General features: G+C 33.9%; 1 protein-coding gene across 3 annotated transcripts in view; it reads right to left on the reverse strand.

Moving 5' to 3' along the window:
• The window catches only part of ME1 (malic enzyme 1, NADP(+)-dependent, cytosolic), a 226114-nt gene that overhangs the window by 124663 nt on the left and 88173 nt on the right, over positions 1-13278 (reverse strand). For all 3 annotated transcript variants that reach the window (XM_012001196.1, XM_012001195.1, XM_012001197.1), the window contains 2 exons: positions 7572-7647; positions 1645-1806 (listed from right to left, as the gene is read on the reverse strand). In XM_012001196.1, the coding sequence (XP_011856586.1) occupies positions 1645-1806; positions 7572-7647 (238 nt within the window). The remainder of the gene's footprint in view (positions 1-1644; positions 1807-7571; positions 7648-13278) is intronic.

The raw sequence follows: 13278 nt of genomic DNA on the forward strand, positions 1-13278 counted from the left end.
TAGGCAACGGCAGTGAGATCCTGTCTTAAAGAAAATAAAAACAAATAGGTCGGGTGCAGTGGCTCATGCCTGTAATCCCAGCACTTTGGGACGGTGAGGTGGATGGATCAGGAGGTCGGGAGATCGAGACCATCCTGGCTAACACGGTGAAACCCCCTCTCTACTAAAACTAGAAAAAATTAGCCAAGAATGGTGGCACGTGCGTGTAGTCCCAGCTACTTGGGAGGCTGAGGCAGGAGAATCGCTTGAACCTGGGAGGCGGAGGTTGCAGTAAGTGGAGATCACGCCACTGCACTCCAGCCTGGGTGACAGAGTGAGACTCCTTCTTAAAAAACAAAAAACAAACAAAAAAAATCAAAAATAAGAAATTAACTATTTTATGTCAATGCAACTTATCACAGAACAATTTTTAAAATATATTTTAAAAATAAAGTAGAAATATATTTATTTTATTTTAATTTAAATTTTTTAGAGCAGGCTCTCACTCTGTAGCCCAGGCTGTAGTCCAATTGCATGATCATGGCTCACTGCATCCTGAACCTCCTGAGTTCAAGCAATCCTCCTACCTTCCAGCCTCCTGAGTAGCTAGGACTGTAGGTACACATCACCTCTCCTGGCTTAAAGACGAAATGTTAATGTTCAATGTATACACACAATTTTAGGACAATTGTTTAAAGAGGTCAAGAAGCCAGCTTTGATAATTTCTAAGCCATTTCTATTGGTATCAGAAAAGAAAATGCCAGATAAGCAATGTATTTTTATCAAAATGTATCCTTTGATAAAGGTTAAGTGAGCATCCATGCACAGATCAAGTTAAATATTATAACTTTTTATGTGTATGTTAAAAAACATAACTGTTTAAGTCACTATTGTAAATATATTTTTGTTCATGCAAAAATATATTTCACATTACTTACAGATCAAAAGTTTTAACTTCAATTGTTTTAGAAGGAGACAAAGAAAATAAACATAATGCATGTACGTATTTGTGTTATGGTCTTATTTGATGATATATCTGCCTGGGACCTAGGTCTGAAATTTGTAAATAACTTTTTAAATGTTCATCCTTAACTGACTATTATCTTTCATTTCTATTTCAGAGAATTCTACATTTAACTTCTAGTATCTAGTTAGCTAACTAATCCTAAATATTAGCAGTAAAGGATGAGCAAAAAAGTAGTACTTAACATATGACTTTAAGATTCTAAAATATAAAGTCATGAATGAGAAAAGTTAAACTCCAAATGATCTACTTTAGGTTCAATATAGTTTTTAAAACAAGAATACTTCAGACTGATTAATTTAATAAATCCCATGGGATTAGTTCCTATATAATAAAAAATAATTTTTAAAACTATTGTCTTAAAGTAAAACATATACTCTATAGAATAACGGTGAAAATACATATGAAAGCAACGTAAGGCACTAGGGAAGCAGATAAAAGATTAATCACATTATAAAGATGGGAAAAGGAGAACAGGAGAAGTAATTTTTTTAATAATACTAAAGGGAGATTTGGGGAGAGAGAGAGAGAACCAGACAAAAAAGAATGAATTTTATGAAGTTCCTGGAATAAGTTCAAAATGCAAGGATTTTTGCCATTTTTAAAGGTACATAGCTGCCTTACAGACGTAAATAAATTACCTCATTTTCGGTTCCCACATCCAGAATGACAGGCAGACATTTTTGAGGATTCATCCCTCCGCAAGCTGTATATAGAGCCAATTTACCCACAGGGATGCCCATGCCATTACAGCCAAGGTCTCCCAAGCCAAGAATACGCTCTCCATCAGTCACCACAATGGCCTAGAAGAAAAAGAAAAATTACCTATTAACAGGTTTTCACAAATCCTGAGACACAATTTCTGACTCTACTTCTGAAGTAACTACTAGTGAAATATTAAGCTGTTAAAAAAACATAAATTGAATATATATGAAAAAGATTTTATAAATTGTAATTGTGGAAGAATAAGGTGAAGAAATGAACTTGATTTATAAATATGCTTAATTAGGTTATTGAAAAAAGAAGGGCATGTGTGCACATAAAGATTCAAACATACCAAATAACTTAAGTTTTCAATCAAGAGGAGCAAGTAGGTAAAGCATAAGGAAATAAGAGCTCACACCAGGAACCAAAAGAAGGTGGTTTTGAGCAAGAGTGTCCTTAGTAAATTACTGCATAGTTACTGAAGAGATTGAGGAGGTTACACCTCTGCCCTAAATGCTCTGATCTTTAGTTTATGCATCCTGGTACTATCCTCCTATTTTTACAACAATCTGACCCATTCTCCTTAACTCCTATAATCACTTGATATCTTTGAAACATGTCCAGTACAGTCTGCTACTTCTCTTACCTGAACATTTTCCACTAGATTTAATGAATTTTGTCTGCTTCCTCCCTCCCTCCCTCCCTCCTTCTTTCTTTTTCTTTTTCTTTTTCTTTTTTCCAAGACAGAGTCTTGCTCTGTCGCCCAGGCTGGAGAGGAGTGGCGCGATCTCAGCTCACTGCAACCTCTGCCGCCCAGGTTCAGGCAATTCTCCTGTCTCAGCCTCCCGAGTAGCTGGCATTACAGGCACTCACCACCATGCCCAGCTAATTTTTGTATTTGCAGTAGAGACAGGGTTTCACTGTGTTGGCCAGGCTGGTCTCAAACTCCTGACCTCGTGATCCACCCGTCCCAGTCTCCCAGAGTGCTGGGATTATAGGCATGTGTCACCACCGCGCCCAGCCTGCTTAGTTTATTTCTAATTAACTTGAATATTTATGAAGCATATACTTTAATCATGTGGAGATTTTAATTCGATGTAATTTGATATCATTATTGAACATCTTTGTGATCATGTCAATTATATGAATTTAAACAAAACCAATCTGATATCATTATTGAATATCTTTCTGATTCATGTCAATTATATGAATTTAAACAAAACCAATCTTATGAAACACAATTTATTAGTCTACAAACTGCTACACTCATCATATTCAGAGAAATGTGGGAAAATGTCAGTTATTTGGCCTTGGGTGAATTTTAAGCTTCTGTTTCTTATTGGTAAATTGGGAGTAATAAATGTACTTTTCTGAGTAGCTGTATAAAATTGGGAACTGGGTCTTTTTGCTTACCACTGTACATCAGCACCTAGTACGGCATTTGGCACACAGTAAACAATCAACAAATATTAGTAAATTGAATAAAACTATGATTACATAAAATGAAATCATGATATATAAAGAACTTACCACAGTACCTGGTACATTACAAATTCTTAAAAATTTATAACTATTATTACTATTATTTCATCAGAGCTAATTATAAAGTCATAGCATTTTAGAAGTAAAGAGAAATCTAAAGTATATTCCATCTATTCCTCTTATTTTATAAATTAGGAAACTGAAAAATCAGAGAACTGAAATAATTTTGCTAAGGTGATTTACTTGGTTAATGTCAAAGAACCAGAAACCCACATATGTTAATTCCTAGTACAGTGCTCTTTTCACCATACCACATTGCAGAATATATTTTAAAATATATTTCTAAGATATTTTATTTAATTTCCTGTTCACCTATATTATTCAGCTCTTGCAAAACTATCTTAAAAGCAAATACATTTGGGAGGTAGGTGAAAATCATTTTTGCATATTCTATACATTTGTCTTTGGAAGATTTTTCATGTCAAATAGCAATGGATCAATATGTGATGCTCTTTTGGAGGAAGCAATCCGATACTACTGAGTTAACTTAGCCCTGATTTAAGGTAAAAAAGATAAATACTGCAGAGAACTATAACTTTGTTTTTTAAATTAAATTAAGGCCAAATTTTCAAAGTCCTAATACTTCTAAAGTGTATTTAACAGTTTTATTTATTGCATTACCACAAATAGAGGTACTTTTACATATCATTGATAATATATAACTTTTATGAATGTGATCTTTACATAGGTAAAGTCCATTTGGCCTGCCTATACTTACAAATATTTTTAATGATATGTTTTATAAGAAAAGTAATATTGTCATTTAGCTTAGTTAGCTTAGTCATTTAGCTTAGCTTAGTTATGACCTGAATAATAATTTATAAAATGCTTTCCAAATTTCATCGAAAGTGCTTAAACACAGAGAGGTGTTATTCGGTTTCAAAATTCTTAAAAAGGAATTTCAAGTGGCATACCTTTTCACTTATTTTTGATAGCTCATCTATGTTAAACTAAATATATGTCTTGAATATGAAAAAAAAAAAAAAAAAAGCAGTCCACTTGCAGTAGCTCACGCTTGTAACCCCAGCACACTTTGGGAGGCTGAGGCAGGCGGATCACCTGAGGTCAGGAGTTCAAGACCAGCCTGACCAACATGGTGAAACCCCGTTTCTACTAAAAATACAAAAATTAGCCGGGTGTGGTGGTGAGTAGCCTCCCAGCTACTTGGGAGGCTGAGGCAGAAGAATTGCTTGAACCTGCAAGGCAGAGGTTGCAGTGAGCAGAGATTGCACCATTGCATTCCAGCCTAGGCAAAAAGAGTGAAACTGTCTCAAAAAGAAAAAAAAAAAGTTCATTATTTCTTATTTCTTCATAACTTTTATTCCCTAAGTTCTTCTCTCAGAGTTATTTATATTATTTAATTATATACATATACATGAACATTTATATGTGTAGTAGTTTGAGAAGTTTTTAAAATATGTTTTGAGACATTTGATATTTATGCTTTATTACAAATGTACATTTATGGCATTAATTCATAAATACTTCCATATAAAAGAGTAGATTTTAACAGTAAAACAATTCTCTCGAAGAAAAAAAGTTTTGTCACTTAAGTAGTTTATCACTAAATTAATATTCTCTTGCTTTTTTTTTTAACCTACTTTATCTCCTGCTTCAGAAAAATGAAGCAGTTGGATGTTTTCTATACAATCATTAAGTCACAACTGCAGGATTAATGTCAGTAAGACAACTACAATTCTATCAGTGATGTCCATTTCTCAGAAATTAAATCTTCACCACACTATACAAATTATTATCTAGGCATTACCTGAATAGAAACTTCTGTATGAAATATGCAGATTTCTGCTGAACACACAAAGATACTCTCCATGTGTCCTGTCTTCATCCCTTCATTTAATTTCCCAAGGCCCATCCTCTTGTAGCCTACCTAAATGCAGAAGCTTTGCATCTTTTCCTGCTTTCCTGAAACTACTCTAAAATCTGTTTCCAGTGAACCTTGTTCAAATATTACTAATACAAAGTGATTTCCTTGTTAAATATGACATTCTATTTGTCCAAATCTAAATCTTTTTCTGAATTTCAAAACCTTTTATAATTTGATTACCCCTTAAACAATCTTAATTCCACTATATTCCAATATTAATTCAGCTTTAGTCAGGCCAGTGAATTTTCTTATTGTCTAAAAACACCCCATTCTCTTACTGAACTTGATACCTACATTCATCTGTTCCCTTCTTAGAATAGTATGTTTTTCCCTTTCTAACTATCAAAGGTTGGATTTAAGTTCTGACTTTGCTATAAAAGTTTTCTTAACTATTCCAGCCTTCTCTAAATAATAATATCCTCAGAATGAATAAATAAGGCACTTATAATACCACATAGTTTGATTATATTTTGCCTAATAATTGACTTTATTTCATGGGTACTTTCAAGTATATAGTGAGAGACCATATAAGATGTACTTATCTATCTTCAGCATTCTTTTACAGTCAATAGCTGCCATTTACTAAGTACCTACTATGTACCAGGCACCACACTAAGACTTTTAAATAAAAGAGGGCATAGTTAGGGATAAGAACATCAGTAAGGGCCCAATATTAAGAGTCCAAAGGATAAAAGTAGCCTATGAATAAAGTTAAAGATGTAGAGATCAGCTAGTTGGAAAAACAAGAAACATGGTGTGATAGCTTTCTGCCTAGCTGTTACGATTACAGGGATATTGACTAGAACTCTCTACTGCAGAACTATTTCCTATATTGACTTGTTAATTCTTTTTTGTTTTTTGTTTTTTTTTTCTGAGACAGGGTCTCAATCTGTTGCCCAGGCTAGAGTGTAGTGGTGTGATCATAGCCCATTGCAGAATCGAACTCCTGGGTTCAAGTGATCCTCCTACCTCAGCCTCCCAAGTAACTGAGACTACAGGCATGCACCACCATTCCAGCTAATTTTTAAATTTTTTCTAGAAATGGAGTCTCACTATGTTGCCCAGGCTGGTCTCAAACTCCTGAGCTCAAGCAATCTTCCCACCCACCTCGGCCTCCCAAAGTGTTGGGATCACAGGCCTGAGCCACCACTTCTAGCCAACTTGTTAATTCTTTAAATCTCCTTTAGATCCTGATTAAAAGTAAACATCCTTAGGTGACCAGACATTTATGCTTTATAGAATTAAGATGTTTCTTAGGGTAGTTTCTAAGACCAGAATCTGGATAACATGGTCTTGTTGATAGCAGAAAAGCTGAGGAAGCAACTTAGGTGGAGAAAGCAAAAAAAAAAAAAAAAAAAAAAAAGGAAAGAAAGAAAATTGAGGACATTGGAAATAATAAAAACCACTTTAATTTACAAGTTTTCCTAGCATGAGCCCTACAGAACCAAATTAATCAATTATAGCCACAATATCTCAAATAGGAAAGATCACCCAGGCATGGTAGCTCACACCTATAGTTTCAATACTTTGGGAAGCTCAGGCAGGAGGACTGCTTGAGGTCAGAAGTTCAAGACCAGACTGAGCAACACAGTGGGACTTTGTCTCAAAAAAAATTAAAATAATTTTAAAAAGATCATTAGTGGACTTACATTCAGAAGTTATACCTGAAGTGCCTTTGTACCACCAAAAGGCATTGATTTATTCCATCCTGGTACTAAAAGATACCACAAAGTTGCTAGGCACTCAACAGAAAGGAAAGCGGGAACCAAAGGGAGAACAAACACTTCTCAACTCCCTTAGACAAGGAAGATGACATAGCCCTGTGTCTAAGAACAGCGACTCAGAGGCCAGCTCTGGGGCCTGTAAGGAGTTCCCACCACTATCTTAGGCTACTTTGTAACCCATCTGTGCCTTTCTTTCCTCAATCAATTATTATTATTATAAGAGCTAATCCATGTAAAAAGTCTCATTCGGAATGCTACCAAATGTCAGGTACTATTATTACTTTTATTTTCATTAGCTCACTTACAGAGGGAAGTCAAATGAGCTACTTAAGGTCATAATAATAAAAGAAATGAATTAACAGACTTTTTTTCTTGCCTACTTGGATTCCTCCTAGTGGATAATTAAACACAACAGATAGAATTTAAGGGTTTGCTTAAAGAAATTCAGATGCTCTCACATATTCAACATTTATCATTACTTAGAATGGAGGTACTAAGAAATTAGAAATAATAGGAAAACTTAGTATCTAAATGGCATCAGAATAAAATTAACCCACTATGTAAAAATCAAAGGGATATAAATTAGGTGATATTCACTAGAAAAGCTAATGAATGCTACCTATTATCATGAGAATTCTCAGTATGTTTTAAACCGGTTTATGGGACAGAAAAAAGAAAAAATTTGCCATAATGGAAAAACATGATAACTTACCTTGATGACATCTTCTGGCCATGCATTGAGAACCGAAGCAATATGCCCTCGATCGTGGATACTAATAAAGAGACCTCTGGCAGAAAAAAAAAAAAAAAAAAAAAGGAGTAGTTTACATTTACTTCAGGCCTGTCAAACTATCATGAATATCTTAAACATTTTCTCAAACAGCAATTTAATATATCTCAATTTTTATCAAACTGGTGAACATTATTTCCTTAAATAAGGGGCAGGAACTCTTATAAGTAAGGGAAAAATTACTTGAAATAATATATTGACATCTACAGTAAAGGGAAGTTTGTTTTCTTAGATATTTTAAAATTTTTTAAATTAATAAACATTCACTATTTTTATGTACAGAGAATTTAGATAGCATTATCAGTTCCACTCACAAATTCATTTAGAATCTGTCATGATATAATATACATAAAAGCACTTTGAAAAGCAACATGAAGCATCTGTAAACAGGCATTTTCAATGTATATTCCACTTAATCCATTTTCAACACGAAGATGAGAACATGTGTTAGAGATGGCTGAAGTGACCGACTAATGCTGAGCAGCTCTTTCATGTAGAGCTCACTTGATTTCTTTGATTTGTGATCTTAGTTGCCGTTTGCAACTCTGTTATTTATTCTCAAGTCTTTAACACTGTTTGTCCCTCCCATTTCCTACAAAAGCTTAACAAGTAACTTCACAAATTAAATTAATAGAATTTAAAATATGTAAATGCCTTATCCTCATTTAAAAGTTTTGCTCTAGTATTGTTAAATATAACTCAGATATAAAGAACCACATACAGCTTAACGAATTGTTATAAGACAACCACCTTTCTACATAATATTCATTTAAACAGAATCTTGCCAGCTACCCAAAACCTATCCACATGTTTTCTCCCACTCTTCCTTTCTAAGTGTAACCACTATCCTCACTTTTATGGTATCACTTCCTTTATAGTTAATGTATTGTTTTATATCACCAAATCATAAACCTTCCGTAGGCACTATTGTTTAATTTGGTAGAGTTTCCCTTAATATGGATTTGGCTAATTAAATCCCTACCATATAGATTAACAGGTTAATCTTTCTTCTGTATTCTTGGAAAATTGGTAATAGAAAATTGAATCTAGAAGCATAATCAGATTCATGTTCAATTTTTTTGGACAAGACATTTCATGGTTTGATGTTATCAGAAGGCACACCATATTTGGTATTCCTTTTTGTGATGTTAGTAGCTTATTTTGCTAAATGTCTAAGTTCATGAATTAATCTGGAATTACAAAATGGTGATGTTCCAATTATATCATTCATTATTTATTTACTGGAACACCCCTTTAAAAAGAAATTTCACCACATCTATGGGTATCCAAGGACATGGCTGATATAGAAAAAGAAAAAATGCTCGATTTTCTTTATCAGTTTTTAAATTAAAAAGCTGGTTAACTAGATTTCTGCAGAAGTTTCCACTTAGTTGTTGTTGTGTGTATGGTTTTGTTGTTGGTTTTTTTTTTTTTTTTTTTTGATCAATTTGAACTCATGGATTTAAACATATTTGATGTGTTTCAATCCATTATAGTTATTTTCCTTATTGATATTCATATTATTTCATCTTGAGCAAGTGAAAGACTCTTCATGCTGTCCCCTGAGTCCTTTTGACATGACTATAGAAGTTTTTGATGGCTTCCTTGCTCTGTTATGATCAAATGTCAGGTCTATTATGAAAGTTTTCTGCCCCAGACCTTAAATGAGTCATTTTTCTAACCTGTTTCCTTGAGCAGAAAGTGGTTTTTCAAGAATACTATCTAGGTAATAGAGATGCCTACTGCTACTGATTGGCAAAAGTATTGTTTTAGAAAGATCACAAAAAGTGTTGATAAGATTTACTTACTATTTATGGCTGCAAATTTCCAACTGGCACTCTTCTCTTGTGAAGTTTACCACCCACTACGATGTCTTAGCAAATTTAACTTACTATTCTCAGAGAGGACAATTTTACATCTTCTTTCTCCTCACTCTTGCACACCTGTTCCTTTGTCACACTTTGTTGATAATCTAATCTTGAATTTCAAGAGAAGTAGATGCAGTACGGTAAAAACTACTTCATCATTCTAATATAAATTCCACTAACCCATCTGCATCTTTTTTTTTCCCCCATAACTTCTGCCTTCCCTCCTGTTATAAGAGAAGAAATTTTCCTACCATTATTAAGGCCATCCTCTTTGCTCAGGATCCTATCCCATCTCACCTTTTCAAAGGCTTCACTCCTGTAATTATTCCATCTCCATGCTGCATCACTGCTTTTTCTACTGGAGTTTTTGGCACAAAAACCTGTGCTATATTATCTATCTTTTCAAAACATTGGATTTTATCCCCTATTCTCCTCTGATTCATAGCAAATCCTTCAAAAGATTTGCATATTCTTATTGCCTCGGTTTTTTACCACCTATTCTCTTCTATCTGTCGATAAGGCTTTTCTTCCTCACTTCTCCAAAGACAACTCTTACTAAGTCACTGATGAGTCTCACCTCAGTGCAGACAAAGGTCAGCTCTCAACTCCCATCTTATTTGACGTCTTGACTGTGTTTGACATTGTTGGCTTTCCCTTTTGTGAAACACTTTCTTTTCTGGCTGCTGAGATACCACATTTGCCTAGGTTTCCTCCTAATCACCACCTGCTTCTTCTCAGGTTCCTTTGCTGCCTCCTCCTCCTCTTCATCTTCTTAACGTTGAACTGTTCCAGGGCTCTATATGCCTCTCTTCTCCAGTTATATTCACTGATGTAACTTAAGCACTCTCATGGTTGGTTGATTGTTTTTGAGACAGTGTCTTGCTCTGTCACCCAGGTTGGAGTGCAATGGCACAATCTTGGCTCACTGCAGCCTCTGCCTCCTGGGTTCAAGCTATTCTCCTGCCTCAGCCTCTCAAGTGGCTAGGATTACAGGAGCCTGCCACCACGCCCAGCTAATTTTTGTAGTTTTAGTAGACATGAGATGGGGTTTCACCATGTTGGCCAGGCTGGTCTTGAACTCCTGACCTCAAGTGATCCGCCTGCCTCAGCTTCCCAAAGTGTTGGGATTACAGGTGTGAGCTACTGCACTTGGCCTCTCATGGTTTTAAATATCATATTCATAATAGTGACTCTCAAACTTCTATCATCACCTTAGACTTCTCCTTGAGCTCCAAACTATAAATCTACCTACCTACTTAATTCTTTCTCATTATTCAATCTTCAGCTAAAATCTTGGCTCCTCAGATAACAGTAGTCAGTGCACTTCCACCCCAACATTTTTATTACCTTCATAATACTTAAAAATATCTGGAATTATTTATTTATATATTCAAATGTTAACTGTCTGTGTCTTCCCTGGCATCATCACCCAGCGTACACGTACACACAAAGCGGTAAGGTGCTTCAGTATACAGACTCTATTTTGCTTACATATGTAACCCCAATGCCTATAAGTGTGCTAGCAATTAGTATGTATCCAACAATATGTGCTGACTTCAGTGCTGAAAAATAAGCCTTTTATAATCAAATATTATAAAGCATAGAAAACATGAAATAAATCCAGACTTATACTGACTCATTAAGTAACCAAAAATTATGTCAGTGCTATAGGAAGATTACTGATGACTGTCTGATTCAACAAGAATATTAATGTACTAAGCTGACACTACATTTATATCTTTTCATGGTTTTCTTGCTGTTTCATGTGAATGTATTTTGTTTCTCAAAACGGATTAAAGTCCTTTATAAGGTATATATTTCTTTCGGATCCTTGTCATAGTACAATGTGAGCCTATAAAATCAGCAGGATCTCAATAAATAATTATAAAATTAAAGTATTTTTGGACTTTTTAAAGAAGGCGTTTTTGTTGAATTATTAAGATGTTCTTGGCAATACACTATTTTTTGTTTGTATAAATTTAGGGGGTACAAGTGCAATTTTGTTACATGCATAACTTGCACAGTGGTCAAGTCAGGGCTATTGGGGTATCCAATAATATTTCTCAGGAGCTTGCGAGTTAGCCAAGGTTTTCCAAGTAACACTGGTTTCAGAAAATACCATTTTTTAAAATAAGAGAGACAATGAATTACACTAAAATTAACACCAATTAAATGCCAATGTTTACTATATCTGAGTTCAGCTTCAGGAAGAGAGTCATTTGGCCACCTGTAATCTCTTGCACTGAGTAGAGATTCATTCATAGAAAGAATTATTACTTTTGAAGAGAGCTCAACAAATAAAGGACCTGTAATGTCCCACCAAAACCAAGCATTTTGGGAGAGCTATTTGAGTTATTTGCAAAAAAATCGAATGAGATACCCAAAAGTGTTTTGGTACAGAAATGACTCATACTTTCTGGTAGAGAGTTGGATATAAAACATTAATTTTCAACATATACATATATACAGCTGTAAAATAAAAATGCTTAAATAAGAAAGGTATTTATCAACATTTTTAAATGAATGGAATTAAAATGAATACCTTTTCACCATCCCTGCTATTCTTGATCAATTTAAAATGTTTAATTTTAAATATGCCAACTAAAAATACTCATATTTTCACTCTTATTTCATGTTAGAACTAAGACAATTTTATAATATGAACTCCTTTTTCATATATACAGTTAAAACTTGTCTCATAACCTCTTCCTTCAAAACAGATTTGGGAGATGAGATAATATTTTTACTTCTTCATGTTATCTCAGATAATATCCCTAAAAGTTTGTTTCAAATCAAGATAAAATTCACCTTTTTATAACATGCAACCTTCTACTGTAATCAAACTTGTCTTTCATTTTGGAAATAAGTTTGCGACCCTGATCCTAGATCAGTATAGGAAGTAATTATTCTGAAATTTTCTTAATAACCCTCTGTTCCATTACAGAAGCTTTTACTATCTTTCGAGATAAGAAAAGTAAACCCCACATTTTTCACAAAATATGAGTATGCATTAGTGAGCCCATCAAGTTAACCCAGTACTGAGTTATATACCAAAGGTCTAGATTGACAGAAAAAGAAGTACTAAAAAAAGCTAACTTCAAGTAAAATGTAGGTCTAAAGATCAGGAAATAGTTAGGATAAAGATGCAGATTTAGGATAGATATGCCTAGAGTTGAAAGGAATAGAAGAAATTATTAAAGGGGAAAGAAGAGAAGGCCAAGGAAAAAAACATTACAAATTAGTACCCACAACAAAAGAATAAGGTGACTAAGAATGGTCCTTGAGAAGAAAATAATCTAACAGGTAAGACAACCAGTGTTTCTGAAGCCAAAGGAAGTCAAGGGAAAAAAAAAGTTAAGAAAGTATAGATCAATATGATCATTAAATGCAATAAATTCTTTGAATTCTTTGAAGAACATTACATAAAAATGTTTTTTTCCGAACTATAATTTAAATGCCAACATGATGCCGCATCACTACCAAATGATGTAATGCATTTCCTACAAATAAAAATATTCTCCTACATAATCTTTTTTTTAGAATGATGTATTATTTTTAATAAATTTGTATTTTCTATCATCAGTATTACTATTCATTGTAGGGTTTTTTTAATGCCCAATGCTAATATGCTATGACTTAGTGAAATTAATTTCCCCTAGGATTTAAATAACCAGATTAATAAATTGTGAGTTGTAGAGAGTCCTGGAATTGCCTGAATTGACATTAAAATATTTGTTTTGAGAAACGTATTTTTTTTTTTT

Source organism: Mandrillus leucophaeus, unplaced genomic scaffold (genome assembly GCF_000951045.1).
Source record: "Mandrillus leucophaeus isolate KB7577 unplaced genomic scaffold, Mleu.le_1.0 Scaffold652, whole genome shotgun sequence".
Taxonomy (NCBI): Eukaryota; Metazoa; Chordata; class Mammalia; order Primates; family Cercopithecidae; genus Mandrillus; species Mandrillus leucophaeus.